This window comes from Salvia miltiorrhiza, chromosome 1, assembly GCF_028751815.1.
Source record: "Salvia miltiorrhiza cultivar Shanhuang (shh) chromosome 1, IMPLAD_Smil_shh, whole genome shotgun sequence".
Lineage (NCBI taxonomy): Eukaryota > Viridiplantae > Streptophyta > Magnoliopsida > Lamiales > Lamiaceae > Salvia > Salvia miltiorrhiza.
In genome coordinates, this window is record NC_080387.1 from 22,275,245 (window position 1) to 22,293,888 (window position 18,644).

At 46.1% G+C, this 18,644-nt stretch overlaps 1 protein-coding gene across 1 annotated transcript; it reads right to left on the reverse strand.

Annotated features, from left to right (window-relative positions):
• Positions 1 to 12,495: 12,495 nt before the first annotated feature.
• On the reverse strand, positions 12,496 to 14,580 carry LOC130999491 (uncharacterized). The gene is made up of 2 exons (XM_057925059.1): positions 13,986 to 14,580; positions 12,496 to 13,892 (listed from the first exon to the last, which is right to left on the reverse strand). Exons 1-2 carry the CDS (start codon positions 14,578 to 14,580, stop codon positions 12,496 to 12,498), a joined length of 1,992 nt encoding a protein of 663 aa, XP_057781042.1.
• Positions 14,581 to 18,644: the final 4,064 nt, after the last annotated feature.

Consider the following 18,644-nt stretch of genomic DNA (forward strand, 5'->3'; position numbering starts at 1 on the left):
TACTTGCATGACCATTTTGAGAAGGAAACACAATATTTGGCCACTAATTGAAAAAACACAAAATCTGGCCATTTTTTATGTTTTAGGACTATTTTGCCCTTAATTAGGGCGGATCAGATTCGGGTCGGATTCGGGTTTGCGCGCGGGTTAGGCACACATGGCACTATTAGTGCCATTAGTGCTATATATTCAGTGCTGCACGAATGGTACTTATGGCCATATTAGTGTCACTAATGCCATATATTTGTGTGCTGATATTATTTAGATTAGTACAGTTATATGACCATTTTGAACACTTCTCGTAGGGTTTATATTATCCATTTAGGCTCGGTTTGATAGGGTCTATTAGATTAGATAAATTGTATTTCTCAACTTAACACTCCGTTTGATAGGCATTGTAAATAATAGTGCAGGCCCACATATAAACCGAAGCCCGCAGCAAATTCACTGTGCGTCCGAGAAAATCAAACCAATTCTCACCCCCAGTTCATTAATATCGAATGAACAGTGAATTGAGATTAAATTGGTACTTTACATTTTTATCCCTGAAATTGAATCAAAATCAGAGAACTATAAATCCCGCCTTTCAGCGACGTCTCTTTCGACAAAACAACGCAAGTTCTTCAGCTGGTTTTTTATTTTATTCGGCAGATCCTTTCGAAGGTGGGTTTTGGGTGAAATTTTGCAACTATTTCTCTTTGCAAATGATATCTTGCTCGTGTATTGTGAAATTCGTACGCAAAGACTGATTAGGGTTCTGTTTTCGGTGCATTTTTTCGTTTGTTTTAGACATTATGACTTGGGTCTGCAGAAATTATGGATGTTAGTCGTTTTTCCTTTGTTGTTTCTTGGTCGTTTCATGCTTGAGGCAAATCAGATTGCTTTCGACAGTTTATTTGGTTTGCAAGAGGTACATTAATTAGATTTGATTATGAAAGGCTATTCAATTTTTTATGCTTTCCCGTTCCATTTTCATGAACTGTTGTATACTTGTGCTCACACTATCTGATTTGTGTTGCTTATTTTTACTTCCTGAAAGTCTGAAAAGTTCGACACTTTTTTTCTTTAGCTGCAGATCCGGTCTTTCTCCCCTCATCAGTGGTGTATACATTGGAGTTGAAGGTGCCGTCAATACACTGTTTAAAACGAGGTACAATTTTTTGAAAGGGCGGTCGTATAATTTAATTCATTTGTGCAATTTGCTGCATATTGATTATTGCGTATCATGATGGTTGTTTGCTAAATTTTGTCTTTCCTATATAACAGCTACGAGCATCGATTAGTGTCTACATTAAGTGAATCTGTTTGAACCTGATATGGAATTTCTAATCTCTTGATGTCTGTAACGTTGATAGAGTGAAAGTATTGTTGGAATCTGAACTTGGGTCTCTATGCATCTCAATTTTGTTTGGAAATTGAGATTTCAATGGAACCAGGATTTCCTCTATATACTTAACTGCAGCGCATTTAATTAGTATATCACATTGTGAGTATGTGTTTGTCATTCCAATTTTCATGAATATGCATAGTAACTATTGTGTCCATAGCAAATGGTCTTGACACTCATAGCATTCTCTCATAGGACAATTGTTGTTATGTATTTGCAGCCCCATTTTCTGCTTGTTGTTGGTTGAGAATCACAATGCCGACTGATGATGTCACCACTGTGTGCGTATACCTGTTGATGGAAGAGATTTTTATACAAAATATAATTCTCATGTTGGTAACATGGCACATTATGGTTAGGTTGAGATCACGTAAACGAAAAAGATTTAATAACGCAGCAACTTTCGGCATGATTGAGCGTATTCCCGACCAAGTTATGCACATGAATAGGCTCGTAGGTGTTAGCGATATAGACTGCCTAGCAAACTTGTGTATGGACCGAAACACGTTTGGTAGGCTTTGCGTGGTGTTGCGTGATCTAGGGGGTTTAGCCCCTGGGAGGTACATTCGGGTTGAAGAACAGGTGGCAATGTTCTTATCCATCTTAGCGCACCACAAAAAAATAGAGTTGTTAGGTTTGATTTTTGGCGTTCTGGCCAAACTGTTTCAAAATTTGTGCATCTGGTTCTAAGGGCAATTTTAAAATTGCACACGTTTTTACTTGTCAAACCCGTTCCCGTTCCAGATGACTGCATAGATGGCAGATGGCGATGGTTCAAGGTAATCAAATTCTGAAATATAAGGTTCAATTTGGCAGCATGCTCCTGCTAGTTTCTGCCCATTTGTTAAATTTTAGATTCTAAATATATTCCTCCTACATTTAAAGTAATGTACTGAATTCATTGAATACGTTGCAGGGTTGTTTGGGTGCTCTTGATGGAACGTATATAAACGTAATGGTGAGCAATGTTGTCAAGCCGCGGTATCGAACCCGGAAAGGTCAGATTTCTACAACCACACTCGTTGTGTGTGATCGAAATATGAAATTCGTCTATGTATTGCCCGGATGGGAAGGCTCGACAGTGGATTTAAGAATCTTGCGTGATGCCCTCACACAGGTAAATGGCCTAAGGGTGCCCAAGGGTAAATATATATGAAGGATTACTATTTTCTGTATTTTAGCAACCGTTGCCTTTTTGTTAACTGTCATTATGAATGTGTTGGGAACCCCATGGAATATCATGTCTTGTTTTGATGATACCAAAATCCTTAGGTTTAATTTGTAATAGACTAGAACTATTTTGAACTCAAGTGTTAGAGTTCGTTTCTAGTTTAGGTTGCGGTTCTAAAGACTGAAGACTGAAGAACGAAGGACCGAAGACTAAAGTTACCAATTGAAGTATCAGTTGAAGAATCAGTTCGGAATTGATTACTTAATGCGTGCTCCGTGGACTCAGCGGACTGATACTAAAGTCAAGTATCAGTTAAACATTCTTCCTCGGACTGAACTTCCAACGTTCAAAGGAAGCCACGTGCTCACATAGTACAGCCGCATTAAATGCAGAGATCTCAGGATCATCCCTCTCTGCAGAGGTCATTCCTATTTGGTGGCTACTTTATCAGAGACGTCGCATCTCCTGTTCATCAAGATAGCCGTTCCCACCAAACAAGGAACCTCGAAGATTGAAGCCTCAGCCCAAATTCAAAAAGCTCTCCAACGAAAGAAATCTTGAAGACGTTCTCCGCCAACGGATCTGTTCAGGATCTCTCCTATAAGTAGCGCTCGAGGATCAACTTCAATCTTCACCGATTCAACAACATAAGCTGAAGCTCTGCCAAAATTGCTACTCAGCCCAAAGCTTAAACTCCCCAAAGCTTGAATCGAAGAAGAGAATTCCAAAGCCAAAATCAGTCACTGCTGATTACACACATTCTCTTAGACCTTAGGCATATATGTGTTTACCCAGAAGCCTAGGTCAAAACTTGCTCCAAAGAACTTGTTCTTTGAAGTCTAGTTGGGAAGTTTTCAAACCTCATTTCGAGAGAAAGAAATCGAGTGTTTGAGTGAAAAAGGAGTTCAGGAAGGTACTCTGACTCCATGAGATCCTAGTGCAAGGTCGTACTAGGAGTGAGAAATCCGACACAAGTGAAGTGTGGGTCTGAAGAGTGGACTCTTCAGTGAAACGGTTGTGTGCACCCGGCAAGCACACGGTTCGGTTTGCAGTGCACCAGTTAAGCACTTGCGGAGTGGATTGTTGGTCTGATCAACCGACCGTGGATGTAGGAAAGTGTTTTCCGAACCACGTAAAAGTCTTTGTGTTATTTACAGCTTTCAGTCTTTACATACTTATCTGTGTTCTTACTCTTGATAAACTGAATACTGAATAACTGCAAAGCGAAACCTAAGACTAACAACGTGCTCAACCGAGGCTATTACGAAACAAAGTTATTTCCTCTGCGTGTGATATCAGTCTGACTGATCTATCATCTGATAGTCAGGAAGACTTATATCATCTCTGTTTTAGCAAACTCGATTGAAGCCCTTACGTGCATCAGTTAAGTTCTAGCAACTTAACTGATAACTCCTTACTGAAGAGTTTTCAGTATCAGTCGTCAACCCTGTTTGGTCAAAACTGTTTTCAGTCAACAGGTGTCATAGTTTGCGTGTAAAGTTTTGTTTTGATCTATATCTTGAGATCCCTCTGTTTTTAGAGGAAAGAAAAGAAAAATAGCCCATAGGTGTATTCCCCCCCCCCCCCACACCTATTCGAGACCCTCCGGACCTAACAGAATGCGTTTGTTGCAGGCAATTACTACCTATGCGACAATGGGTACACGGACAGTCAGGGATTCCTTGCTCCATATAAGGGCATGCGATATCATTTGAAGGGAATGGGGCCCGAATGCAGCTAGACCCCAAAATCCAATGGAATTGCTCCATGCACATCGGCGCTGCCAAAGGCAGATCTCTCTCCCTCTCTCTCTCTCTCTCTCTTTTTCCAGCGCGACTCTGGAGGCTCCACACACGCCAGCGCCGCCAAAGGCAGATCTCTTTCCCTCTCTTTCTTAAGGCTCCGCCGCCTATCTTTCTACAGTCCGGCTGACAGCAGCGGCTAACCGCCGCCGTCGCCCTTCGCCCTTACAAACACACGCGCCTAGACCAACTGCTGTCGTCGCCGCTCGTGTCTCAAGCAGCAACGCCGTCGACCCTCTTTCCCCAACCCTAGATCTGAAATCGCCGCCTTCCTCCCTCACCATGGCTCTGTCTCACTCTCTCCTCTACTCACTCCGGCCTGTGACAACAGTGGCGTCTAGGGATGGCAACGGGCCGGATCTGGACCGGATCTCATCAATACCATATCCAAATCAGTTTTAATTTATCAGATTCAGATCCGCCGCAGATCCAACGGATCTGAAAATTTGGGATCCAGATCCGTCAAATCCACGGGTCCACGGGTCCAGATCCATGGATCTACTGTTTTTAAATTAAATTTAAAAAAAATCACAAAAACCAACAACATCTAGTTTTCATCATAAAAAATATTGCACAAAACATATTCATGCAATACAAAGTCTCGACATAGAAAAATAAGTCATAAAAAATTCAAAATAAATAAATCTCAATGCTACAAGTCTTCCAAAATAAACAAATTACACTTCCTAGGAGTAGAAACTAGGGTTATGTTTTGATTTCTAAATTACTTTTAAGTTTTGAATATAATTTATTTATTGTTTTTAATTTTTAATATATTTAATATTATTAGTAAAATAAATATAAAATATATATTAAATAAAACGGATCCAGATCTGGGCCGAATTCGGATCTAAAATTTCAAGATCCAGATCCAGATCTGTTTTCAAAATTGAGATTCAGATCCAGATTCGTCGGGTCCAAAAAATTGAGATCCAGACCTTGAAAAACATATCTGGATCCACGGATCTGGGTCGGGTCCAAGATCCACTGCCATCCCTAGTGGCGTCGAGCCACCGCCGACTGCCCTTTCCCCCTGACTCCCCTTATTTCTGGCGAACTACAACGGAGCGCCGCCTCCTTTCCCAATTTGAACTATTGCTCGACGCTTGACATCTCCGCCTTGCTCGATAGTTCAATGCTCGACGCTCGACGCCTCCACCTCGCTCAACAGTTCAGTGCTTGACACTCAGTTGCTCGACACTTGATGCTCGAGGTGTCGAGCAATAGTTCAATTTGAACTATTGCTCGCCTTGCTCGATAGTTCAATGCTCGACGCTCGACAGTTTAGTGCTCGACGCTCAGTTGCTCCACGCGATGCTCGACGCTCGATGCTCGAGGTGTCGAGCAATAGTTCAATTTTAACTATTGCTTGATGTGGAGAATGAATCCAACAATCACGGAAGCGACGTCGGCAACGTCTGAATCGATGGGCACTAGCAACCTGAAACCACTAGCAACGTTAGAGCCCTCCGAAGAGCACCGGTGGGGGTGTCGATGGAAGGGCCTCCGACGCTCAAGTTAGTAAATGATAATGAAAAATCGTATTGAAAGCAATGGAAAGTAAATGAAATAGTGAATCGGATCGATTTGGTCGACGGAGTTGAGAGCGATTGAGCAGTGAGCGAGGGCCGTTGGGTCGTTCCGGTTGTGATGATCACCGGAAAACCTAAGGCTGGGAGCGTGGATGCAGAAGAATGCTAGAAAATGTGTTGGAATGAGAATTATCGCAAATATCACTCTGAGTGTTAATGACGGCGTGCCCTTCCATTGTGTTAATGAAGTAGTATATATAGGTATAGGCCTGACGGCTAGGGTTTTGCTGGCACGTCCCCTTAAACCCTGGTCGTTCCGATATTTGGGGGATCGTATCCCTGACCTCGTTTCTTTCTTTCTCTCCATGTCGCTGCTCTTCTAGGGTTTGTTGGAATGTTCTTTGAAACCCTAGCGGCTCCGAATTTTTAAGAAATGATCTTCCGCGACTTTCGTTTGACCTAGTCACCCACGTTTGACTAGGTTTTCGTAAGCGTATAATTCCTTTTGTTTGCTTTCGTGTCGAGGTGTTTACTATGGTGCCGCTGCCAGGGCGGAGGGGTCACGCCTCTGCCCGAGCAGAGAGATCATGCCGCTGTCAGAGCAGAGGGGTCGCTCCTCTGCCAGAGCAGAGAAATCGTTGATTCCTCCGGCGAGGACTTCGCTGATTCCTCTGGCGAGGCGCCAGAGGAATCGCGGCGAGCAGGGAAGTCGCCCCGAGCAGATAATTCGCTGATCTCTCTGGCGAGGGTTTCGCCGACTCCTCTGGCGAGGACTTCGCAGATTCCTCTGGCGAGGCGCCAGAGGAATCGCGGCGAGCATGGAAGTCGCCCCGAGCAGAGAATTCACTGACTCCTCTGGCGAGGACTTCGCTGACTCCTCTGGCGAGGTGCCAGAGGAATCGCGGCGAGCAGGAAAGTCGCCCCGAGTAGAGAATTCGCTGATCCCTCTGGCGAGGGTTTCGCTGACTTCTGGTCAGTCGGATTTTATCCACTACAGTTTGTCCCCCACTCCATAGGTATAATTTTTTAACTATGGAGTGCAATTTAACTTGTATAGAATGCGCATAGTGAGCAGGGCGTTGCCCTTTTCTTTGCTTCCCGGTAGTTCGCGTGAAACAGGTGAGCCGGAAAAAACGTGGAATTAAATGGTCGGGGTGACATAACACTGGGCGTCCTAGAATCGCGGCACTTTCAAAGGCCCAAAATGTATCCAATGGCGTTGGATGTTACGGTGGTGATGAATCATAAATGAAATAGATATAGAATCAATCGGTGAATTGTTGTTGAATCGCAAATTATACCTAGTGTTTGATTGGAAAGGTGAGAGAGGATAATTGGATTGTTGAGAGCACGAGAGTAAATTGTTGTAGTGTTGCAAGTGAAGATAGCGTAGGTCTCAGATTACGCGTACATGGCTATTTATAAACTCATGCTGGAGGTAAGATAGTAAATTCGTTGCTAAAACATGCACCTCGCGTGGTCGAAGACATAGGAGTAAATTTGCCCTTAGGCGGGATATTCCCCCGCTCTTTTGGTGATCTTTTCGGCGAAGGCCGTTTCTCTGACACGAGACATTTCTCTGGCGAGTGTGGTTTCTCTGGCAAGAGCCATTTCTCTGGCGAAGGCCAATTCTCTGGCGAATGTGATTTCTCTGGCAAGAGCCATTTCTCTGGCGAAGGCCATTTCTCTGGCGAATGTGATTTCTCTGGCAAGAGCCATTTCTCTGGCGAAGGCCATTTCTCTGGCGAACGTGATTTCTCTAGCAAGAGCCATTTCTCTGGCGAAGGCCATTTCTCTGGCGAACGTGATTTCTCTGGCGAAGGCCATTTCTCTGGAAAAGCGAAAATTTTTCAGTTTGGGAGAGGCGCACTTTGCGCTGATGGACGCGATGGGTCTTTACCCCAAGTTTGTGAAAACGGGCTTGTGCCTTGTATAAGTAAGTTCTTCCCCCCATTTAGACTTAGATGTTGAAACTTAAGTCTAAATTCAGGACGTTCGGGGTGGGACGGGCTTGCGTCTTTTAAATGAAGTTTTTCTTCCCCCCATTTAGACTTGGTTGTTTGAAACTTAAGTCTAAATTCAGGACGTTCGGGGTGGGACGGGCTTGCGTCTTTTAAATGAAGTTTTTCTTCCCCCCATTTAGACTTAGTTGTTTGAAACTTAAGTCTAAATTCAGGACATTCGGGGTGGGACGGGCTTGCGTCTTTTAAATGAAGTTTTCTTCCCCCCATTTAGACTTAGTTGTTTGAAACTTAAGTCTAAATTCAAGAGGTTCGGAGTGAGATGGGCGTGAGCCTTTGACATAAAATTTTTTTATCTCCCCCATTTGGGCTTAGTTGATAAACTTAAGGCTAAATTCAATGTATGCGGGGTGAAATGGGCTTGCGCCATTTGCTTTTAAAGTTTTTCCCCCTGGGTGTGGAGCCATTCCTCTGGCGAGAGTCGTTTCTCTGGCGGAGGCCAGCTGTCTAGCGAGGACCGTTTCTCTGGCGAGGGTCATTTCTCTGATGAAGGTCATTTCTCTGGCGAGGGCCATTTCTGGCGAGGTGTGGAGGGGGGGGGGAGGATGAGGAGGGTGAGGGGGAGGGGGGGCTGCGCTCCTTAGAGCTGCCTACATACCCATTTAAGGGATCAAGCCCGGATGTAGTTCTGACCTGCATGCAAAGGTCAGTAATTGTAGTAGATGACATGGGTCTCGGAAGACCTTATTGAAATAAAGTGAGATTTGTAGAGTTTAGGGTCAAGCGTGGTACTGCTTGAGATGTAGGGCGTTCCAACTGTTGTTGATTTCACGTTCGTCTGTCGATTGCAACTTGTATGCTCCACGTCCAACCACTTTGGTGATCAGATATGGTCCTTCCCAATTCGGGGCCAATTTGCCCGCATTTGTTTCCTTGGTGTTCTGAAACACTTTTCGCAGCACCCAATCGCCCGGCTTAAATGTGCGAGTGCGGATATGTTTGTTGTAGTGTCTGGCGATGCTTTGTTGGTAGGAAGCTAATCTGATATTCGCTTTGTTCCGTTTCTCGTCGAGGAGATCTAACTCGTGGCACATGGCCTCTTGATTTCCGTTGTCTGTCGTGAGCTCATGTCTGGCAGTGGGTACTTCGCTTTCTGTTGGGATTACTGCCTCCATCCCATAGGCGAGGGAGAATGGTGTTTCCCTTGTTGATGTTCTTCTAGTTGTTCGGTAGGACCATAGTACGCCTGGTAACTCATCTGCCCATTTGCCTTTGGCCTTCTCTAGTCGTTTCTTCAAGGTGTTCATGATGGTTTTGTTGGAAGACTCCGCTTGCCCGTTGGCTTGGGGGTATCTTGGCGTTGAGAAGCTTAGTTTGATGTTCCAAAACTTGCAAAAATCTTGAAAGTCCGCGCTTATAAATTGGGACCCGTTGTCCGTGATGATCTCCTTGGGCACCCCATACCGGCAGATCACGTTCTTCCATATGAACCCCTTGACTTCTTTGTCACGAACTTGGTGGAAAGACTCTGCTTCTATCCATTTTCTGAAATAATCGGTCACTGCCAACATGTATACCTTCTGCCCGGGTGCGGTGGGCAGTTTGCCTACAATATCCATCCCCCATTTCATGAATGGCCACGGCGAAGTGATAGCAGTCATGGGTTCCGGGGGCAGATGTCATATTTGGGCGAATCGTTGGCACTTATCGCATTTTTTGGCGTAATCCGCTGCATCTGCTTTCATTGTGGGCCAGTAGTAACCGTTGGTTAAAGCGCGGTGTGCGAGGCTTCTGCCTCCTGAGTGGTTGCCACATTCTCCTTCGTGTAATTCGGACAAGACGTATCTCGCTTCTACAGGGTTAATGCATTTCAAATATGGACCGGTAAATGAACGTTTATATAGTTTACCTCGAATGATGCAGAACCGTGCGGCCTGAGCTTTAATTCGACGTGCGTCATTCCGATCATCTGGGAGTATATCTCTTTCGAGATATTCCATTATTGGGGTCATCCATGTTTGCGCGACTGATACGGCAGTCACGTGTTCCTCGGCCTCATCTCTTTGTATCGCTGGATATTGAAGGCAAGTGATAGTTATGGTCTTAGGTTGTGCAGTCTGTATTGCTGACCCTAGGTTGGCCAAGGCATCAGCGTGGCCATTTTCCACCCTCGGCACTTGATTGATGGTAAATTCTTCAAAGCACGATTGGAGTTCTTTCGCCTTGCCCAGGTAGGCCGTCATTTTCGCATCTTTGGCTTGAAATGTACCCTGCATCTGGTTAACTACGAGTTGAGAATCACTAAATACGTTAATGCATTTTACCCCAATTTCTTTAGCTAATCCGAGTCCAGCTATCATGGCTTCATATTCAGCCTCATTGTTGGTTGTTTTGAAATCACATCAGATTGACCGCTCAATGTTGTCTCCTCGTGGTGATGAGAGGATGATTCCAAGTCCGCTTCCTCGTACGTTGCTGGATCCGTCGACGTACAGCTTCCAAGTTCCAGTTTGGTCTGGTTCTTCCGTCAGACAGCATAATTCTTTGTCGGCCTGTATAGTAAGGTTAGGTGCAAAGTCGACAACAAAATCGGCTAATACCTGAGATTTAAGTGCGGTCCGTGGTTTGTATGTAATGTCGTATTCACTCAACTCCACTACCCACTTTGTCAATCGACCAGATAGTTCCGGCTTGTGGAGTATGGCTTTGAGGGGGCATGTGGTCACCACTGAGATCGGGTGGCATTGGAAGTAGGGTCGAAGTTTTCTTGCTGCGTGGACCAATGCGAGAGCTAGTTTCTCCAGTTGGCTGTATCGGGTCTCCGCATCTAGGAGGGACTTGCTCACGTAGTATATCGGTGTTTGCCTCCCTTCGTCCTCCCTGACCAGCACGGCACTGACAGCAGTCTCGGACACGGCCAAATAAACCAATAGGACTTCATGGTCTTTTGGTTTGGCCAGAAGGGGCGGGTTGGTCAGGTATTGCTTTAGTTGTTGTAATGCCTCCTCACACTCCTCTGTCCACTCAAAGGTTTTTGATTTCCTAAGAGTGTTGAAGAATGGATGATACCGCTCTGAGGATTTTGAGATGAATCGGCCCAACGCGGCTATCCTCCCTGTTAATTTTTGTACGTCCTTGACGCATGTTGGGGATTGGATCTTCATGATGGAGTCGATTTGGGCCGGGTTGGCCTCTATGCCCCTCTGGGTGACCATATAACCTAAGAACTTCCCTCCACTGACACCAAAAGAACATTTAGTTGGATTTAGCTTCATATTGTATTTTCTAAGAATCTCAAATGTCTCCCTCAAATGATCAATGTGGTCTCTTGCGCGGATGGACTTGACCAACATGTCATCGATGTAGACTTCCATTGTTTGGCCCAGCAAGCTTGCAAACATCCGATTGACCAGGCGTTGATATGTTGCTCCCGCATTCTTCAATCCGAATGGCATATATTTGTAGCAAAATAGCGCTACGCTGGTCATGAAGGCCGTCTTCTCCTCATCATCAGGGTGCATCCGGATTTGATGGTATCCCGAGTATGCGTCCATGAAACTCATCAATTCATGTCCTGCTGTCGCGTCCACTAGCATGTCGATGTGTGGAAGTGGGAACGAGTCTTTCGGGCATGCCTTATTGAGGTCCGTGAAGTCGATGCAGACCCGCCATTTGTCGTTCTTTTTCTTGACCACCACCACATTTGCGAGCCATTCGGGATAGTGGACTTCTCGAATGAGTCCATTCTTGAGGAGCTTCGTGACTTCATCATTCACTACTTGGTTCCTCTCTGGTGCAAACTTTCTACGTTTCTGTTTCCTCGGTGGGTAGCCCGGGGTAACCTGTAACCTGTGAACAATAATACTAGGGTCAATCCCTGTCATGTCCTCGTGGGACCAAGCGAAACAGTCATAGTAATCAGATAGGAAATTGATAAGTTTCTCTCTGAGTTCTGGTTCGAGTTGTGCTCCAATCCGAACTTTGTGGTCTGGAAAGCTCGCATTAATTTGAATTTCATCTATCTCCACCATCTCCTCCTCGATCAGGCTGCGTGGTCTCTTCGTTTGATTTCTCTGCTCTGCAGACTCTGACTTCTCTGCTCTGCAGATTTCGACTTCTCTGCTCTGGCACCTCACCGATCTGGACTTTCTCTCTGGCACCTCGGCGACTTCGCTGCGCTGGCCTTTGTTGGTTACGCTGCTCTGGCAGCTTCGACTCCTCTGCTCTGGCACCTCGGCGACTTCGCTGCGCTGGCCTTTGTTGGTTTCGCTGCTCTGGCAGCTTCGACTCCTCTGCTCTGGCACCTCGATGACTTCACTGCGCTGGCCTTTGTTGGTTTCGCTGCTCTGGCACCTCGGTGACTTCACTGCGCTGGCCTTTGTTGGTTTCGCTGCTCTGGCACCTCGGTGACTTCACTGCGCTGGCCTTTGTTGGTTTCGCTGCTCTGGCAGCTTCGACTCCTCTGCTCTGGCAGCTCGCCGACTTCTCTGCTCTGGCCGTTGTCGATTTCCCTGCCCTGGCAGCTTTGACTTCTCTGCAGCTCCGTGTGTTGACTTTTGTCTTGAGTGCACCGCAAGGTATGATGTGGGTGTTCCTGTTCTCCCATGTGCCTTGAATGGGGTGGGGCTTTTTGCTGTAATTGCTATAAGGATGGGTTTTTCGCCTTCATAGTAGTTTGGTAGCACGCTCTGGAGTCCTTCTGCTCTCCCTTGATCTCCTTAACTCCCCACTTGGTTGGGAATCGTATGACTTGATGATAGGTAGATGGTACTACTTCCATTTCGTGGATCCATGGACGGCCTAGGATGACGTTGTATGCTGATGGGGCGTCTACCACCAGAAACCTAGTGGAGAGGTTGACTCCCTCTGCGTAAACGGGAAGATCAATCTCCCCTACGGTAGTCGTACTCTCGCCACTGAAGCCAACGAGTACGACCGCTTTCTTGATTAGCTTGGACTCGTCCAAACCCATCTCCCTGTATGCACTGAAAAACAAAATATTGGCAGAGCTACCATTGTCTATTAGCACACGCTTTGTTAAACAGTTAGCAATATAAATGGAAATAACCAAAGCATCATGATGAGGGTGTAGAAGCTTGTCTGATTCAGATGTTGCAAAGCTGATTGTTAGGGTTGGATCCGTTGGTCCAGCTTTGCCGGAAGGCAGAGCCCCTGTTTTGCTTGATCTAGCCTGTCTGGCGTGTCTCTTGGCGGCTGAGTGGGTGATTCCGCTGACTTCGGAGCCTCCGAATATCACGTTCACAGTTCTCTCATGGTGTGGTGGGTCTGGCGGGCTGTCGGCTCTGTGTTTCTCTTGCTTGTCCCTTCCTTGTTGTAGGGTAAGCTTGCCCTTTTCGGTCAGGTAATCGGTGAGGTGGCCTTGATTTAGTAGGTGGGCCACTTCCAATCTGAGAGCGATGCAATCCTCTGTCCGATGTCCATGATCTGCATGGAACTCACACCATTTGGATCTGTCCCTCTGGTCAGCTGGGGCCCTCATCCTTTCTGGCCATTTGACTTTGTTGCCTAGATTCTTGAGAGCTAAGACCGCCTCGGCTGGTGAGATAGATAAGTTGTACTCTGGGATCTTGGCCCTTTCACGTGGTCGCGTCTCGTAAGGTTGGTCATACTGTCTCCTTCTGTATTCGTGTCGTGAAGATGGGTAAGGCTCAGACCGCCTATCATTTGTCCTTCTATCCACCCTGGAGTCTCTTCTAGTGTTTCCGCTTGGTGAAGATCGGTGGTGGCTGTATTGATCTTCCTCCCATTTGATTTGTGCCCATGCTTTGGCAAGGACGTCCTCCATTGTTCTACAAGGGTATTTGGTGAGATCTTTGTAGAGGTCTGAGTCGGGCAGAAGACCCTTCCGGAAGGCGGTGACCGCCGTTTGGGTGTTGCAATTTGTGATGGACACCTTCTCTTTGTTGAATCGGCTGATGTAATCTCGAAGAGGCTCGCCACGCTGTTGCACCACGGCGTAAAGATCCTCCGATATCTTTTCAAGTTTCCTGCTACTAGCATATTGCTGCACAAATATATCTGTTAGTTGAGCAAAACTTGAAACAGAATAATTTGGAAGGTTAGTGTACCACTGGAGGGCCGGTCCTGTCAGACTAGAACCGAACCCCTTACACATGCAGGCCTGCCTCAATCCACGAGGAATTGCGGCAGTGAACATCCTTTGTTTATATTGAGCGATGTGGTCGGTCGGATCCGTCGTGCCGTCGAACATTTGCATGCTCGGAAAGCTAAACTTGACGAGCATTTCCACCAAGGCAATTTCATCCACAAATGACGAGTCGGCATAGCAGTTCTCTGAACTTTTGTGGATGGGTGCCGGGACACCGGGAATTCGCTGGATCAAGGCCTCCATTTCCGCCAGCTTTCTCGCCAAGTTTTCATCTCTGATTGCGTATGGGCCGGTTGTGGCTGGTTGAGTGAATTCATTGGTGAACAGCTGGTCTTGGGTGAACTCCCTTGGACCGTGTCCGTCAGGCTGTTGGTTAACCTGGGTTGGCGGCGTGGCCGTCTGATTTAGCCCTAGTATGGTAGGTTGTGCGCCTCTAACGGCGGTGTTGCTCATTGCTCCGCCCGACGTGGTGAAGATGGTTCGAGCATGTTGTCCTCCGGTGATGGTTGTTCCATCTTGTCGGAGTGTTCCTGACGTTCTGGCGTCCGGGTTGAGTTGACCAAGTTCCCGCACTTGCTCCAGCGCGGATGTTGTCATGTTAATACCTCTGGCGTGAACTTGGTCAACTCAACCCGGACGCCAGAACGTCAGGAACACTCCGACAAGATGGAACAACCATCACCGGAGGACAACATGCTCGAACCATCTTCACCACGTCGGGCGGAGCAATGAGCAACACCGCCGTTAGAGGCGCACAACCTACCATACTAGGGCTAAATCAGACGGCCACGCCGCCAACCCAGGTTAACCAACAGCCTGACGGACACGGTCCAAGGGAGTTCACCCAAGACCAGCTGTTCACCAATGAATTCACTCAACCAGCCACAACCGGCCCATACGCAATCAGAGATGAAAACTTGGCGAGAAAGCTGGCGGAAATGGAGGCCTTGATCCAGCGAATTCCCGGTGTCCCGGCACCCATCCACAAAAGTTCAGAGAACTGCTATGCCGACTCGCCATTTGTGGATGAAATTGCCTGGGTGGAAATGCTCGTCAAGTTTAGCTTTCCGAGCATGCAAATGTTCGACGGCACGATGGATCCGACCGACCACATCGCTCAATATAAACAAAGGATGTTCACTGCCGCAATTCCTCGTGGATTGAGGCAGGCTTGCATGTGTAAGGGGTTCGGTTCTAGTCTGACAGGACCGGCCCTCCAGTGGTACACTAACCTTCCAAATTATTCTGTTTCAAGTTTTGCTCAACTAACAGATATATTTGTGCAGCAATATGCTAGTAGCAGGAAACTTGAAAAGATATCGGAGGATCTTTACGCCGTGGTGCAACAGCGTGGCGAGCCTCTTCGAGATTACATCAGCCGATTCAACAAAGAGAAGGTGTCCATCACAAATTGCAACACCCAAACGGCGGTCACCGCCTTCCGGAAGGGTCTTCTGCCCGACTCAGACCTCTACAAAGATCTCACCAAATACCCTTGTAGAACAATGGAGGACGTCCTTGCCAAAGCATGGGCACAAATCAAATGGGAGGAAGATCAATACAGCCACCACCGATCTTCACCAAGCGGAAACACTAGAAGAGACTCCAGGGTGGATAGAAGGACAAATGATAGGCGGTCTGAGCCTTACCCATCTTCACGACACGAATACAGAAGGAGACAGTATGACCAACCTTACGAGACGCGACCACGTGAAAGGGCCAAGATCCCAGAGTACAACTTATCTATCTCGCCAGCCGAGGCGGTCTTAGCTCTCAAGAATCTAGGCAACAAAGTCAAATGGCCAGAAAGGATGGGGGCCCCAGCTGACTGACTCATCCAAAAACACCTAGTGGATGGACTCGAATTTATACGAGGTCGTCCTAGGGCGGTAAGGTGACTCAAGTCGTCTCTCAAGGAAGGCTTAGCAAGGCTTCGATCGTGCTACTCACTGGAAACAAGAAATAAACCTAAACATTCTAATCGGGTAGTTGGGTCTGACACTCTCTCTTTAAATCTAGGCGTAATTAAATAAGCTTGTAAAATTATCTAATGCAGAATCAACAGAAAGCATATAAATCTATCTAGGCGAAAAATAGGAAGCAGATTAAGAACGCAGGGAACTAATAAACCTAGGGTTCTAACTAGCAATCTAGAAAGCAATAATAAATCAACAATCATAAACACTAATTATCTAGGCGAGATAAACGAACAGCAAATCATCAAATGAAATCGAAGCAACATTAATTTATGCAAAGGAAGTAAACTAGGATTCAATCAAGATAGAAAACATAGTAGTAGTCTTACAGCGAGTATGATCCAATTCTTCAATCTAATGTAATGGAACTATCATAATCTTCAATCCTCATGCCCAGAGGTGTTTGATGATGCTTTAACTACTCTAAAACTAAGGGAAAACAAGGAAACACGTCTAGGGGGCTGCTAGGGTCGGAAGTGTAAAGAAAAACCCTAAAAATGGGTTTTTATACGGAAATCCGTAACTGCCGCAAATACACAGGGGCGGCGGCCGCCGTGGGACGCCGGCGCCGTGAGCGCCCTTCGCTGATCCTCTCCAAACACTGCGCGGCGCGCGCCGTGGGGCGGCGGCGCCGTGAGACGGCGGCGGCTGTGAGACTTGATCCAAAAGTGCTCCCAAACGATGCCAAACAGCACGACCACTCCCGATTCCTGCACACAACAGTAACACCACCAAATAACATCGAGCAAGTGAAGGATAGAGCAAAAATACACGAAGCATGCTCGAATGCACCGCAAAAAGACTCATAAATTCATCACAAAATAGGGTTAAACAACCCCCCTACACTTAAATCCTTGCTTGTCCTCAAGCAACAATCACAACATCGAAAGAAAATCCACAAGCGATTCTTCTTACCAAGCAAACACAAACCAATCCAAGTCCTTCAAGATATCAATGTCCCCAATCAGGTGTTCAAAGTTAAGGTTTTAAAATGCAACAACAAGGTGATACAACTCAATCCGATCAGACCCGATTCTCCGCTAGGGGTGAACTTCCTAATGCAATTTCCTTTACAATCATATCTCGTTCCTTTTTCACATTCTTTCATTTTTTTCTCACTTTTATTTGTTTTTTTTTGGGTCAAGTTATTTCCGCTCTTAATAGATAGGCCAAAATTCACGAGATTGAACTTTTGGAGGTGATCCAGCATGTTCTCGTGTGGTTTCCCATGCTCATAATGAAGCCATTAGAGGAGCAGAGACCCAGAGCTATCAAAAACTCAACAACCAACCAAACACTTCAACACAGAAAAAGATATTAGGAATTTGCACTGAAAATACTCCCCCTAGCATCTACCGGACAAATCACATCAAAAGTTGCTCATCAGGGTGTTGCACCAAAACCTTAAACTAATTACACTTCATTGGGAGCAATTCAATCATGAAAGACAAAGATAAAAAACAACACAGACACAATCCAGAATCGCCAATGAACCACTATCAACATGCGAAGCACTTAAAAACAAGCAAGAAAACAAGACAAGGGGACCATTCGCCCCAACACACGAAAGCCCAAGAACACAACAAGAAAAACACCCACAGGAATTGCAACTCCCAATAAACACCCCCCCCACACTTAAAAACTGGCACTGTCCTCAGTGCAAACAAAAAGAGGGGTGAAAGAGGAAACTTCCCTAAATACCGATCCAGTGGTGAGTCTGTAGTGTCCCACGATGTCTGCCCAACTCGCATCCCTAGAGTAAGCAGTCTCCAACGCAACAACCTGCACCAAACAACAGAAACAAAAGAACTCAAACACAAGCAAAAACGAAAGATAAACGAAAACAAGATAAAGTAAGAAACATGGGTTGCCTCCCATGCAGCGCTAGTTTTAAAGTCGTCAGCCCGACTAGGAGAACCGCTTAACCAAAATCCGATTGAAGCTCTGGCTGCCTTAACGCCCTTGTAAACATAACTTCTTGAATTGCAGCTGCGGGTCCTCCAAATGAGCGTTCCATGCTCATATCATGATATGGTCCTCTATCCACCCATCCCAGGAGATCGAATGACACAACCTCATCAAGCTTCTCTTCCAGTAGCAAGGCAGACAGGAAGCCCTGCTCTATGTCATCTTCCTCGTGCGGCTTATCCAGAGATTCCTGCTCAATGTCAGCCTCATCCTGCAAGTTGGCAAGGAATTTCTCCACGATCTCGTCCTCCTCCTGCAGCTTATTCAATAGTTCCTACACAATACAGTTCTCCTCCAAAGCATCAATAGTTTCAACATAAGAGCAGCTTTGAATTAAGGAAGTGGAGGGGGTAGGTTTTTCATCAAAGGTTGAGAATGTTACCGCTCTACCTACCCCTGACATACTCACAGTTCCCGTACTCACATCAATGCGAGTCTGAGTGGTGGCCATAAAGGGTCGGCCAAGCAGCACGAGATGCCCATTCTCGCCTCTAATCCCTTTTCCCACATCAAGGACAACAAAATCAACCAAGACACTAATCCTCCGCACAACAACCTCAACATCCTCAACAAGGCCTCGTGGACTACTAATAGAGCCGTCAGCTAGCTCTATCTTCAAATTCGTGCCTTTCAGCCTTTTATTACCCAATTTTTCAAAAATATCAAACGGCATCAAATTGACTGCCGCGCCCAAATCAAGCATTCCAAACACCTTTT

What these genes read in the sequence shown, in the direction of transcription:
- LOC130999491 (XM_057925059.1), bottom strand. Translation starts at nt 14,580, where the DNA reads ATGACAACATCCGCGCTGGAGCAAGTGCGGGAACTTGGTCAACTCAAC. An exon ending in ATTGAGGCAGGCCTGCATGT is followed by an intron (nt 13,893 to 13,985) that starts GTAAGGGGTTCG and finishes CTCAACTAACAG; the next exon opens with ATATATTTGTGCAGCAATAT.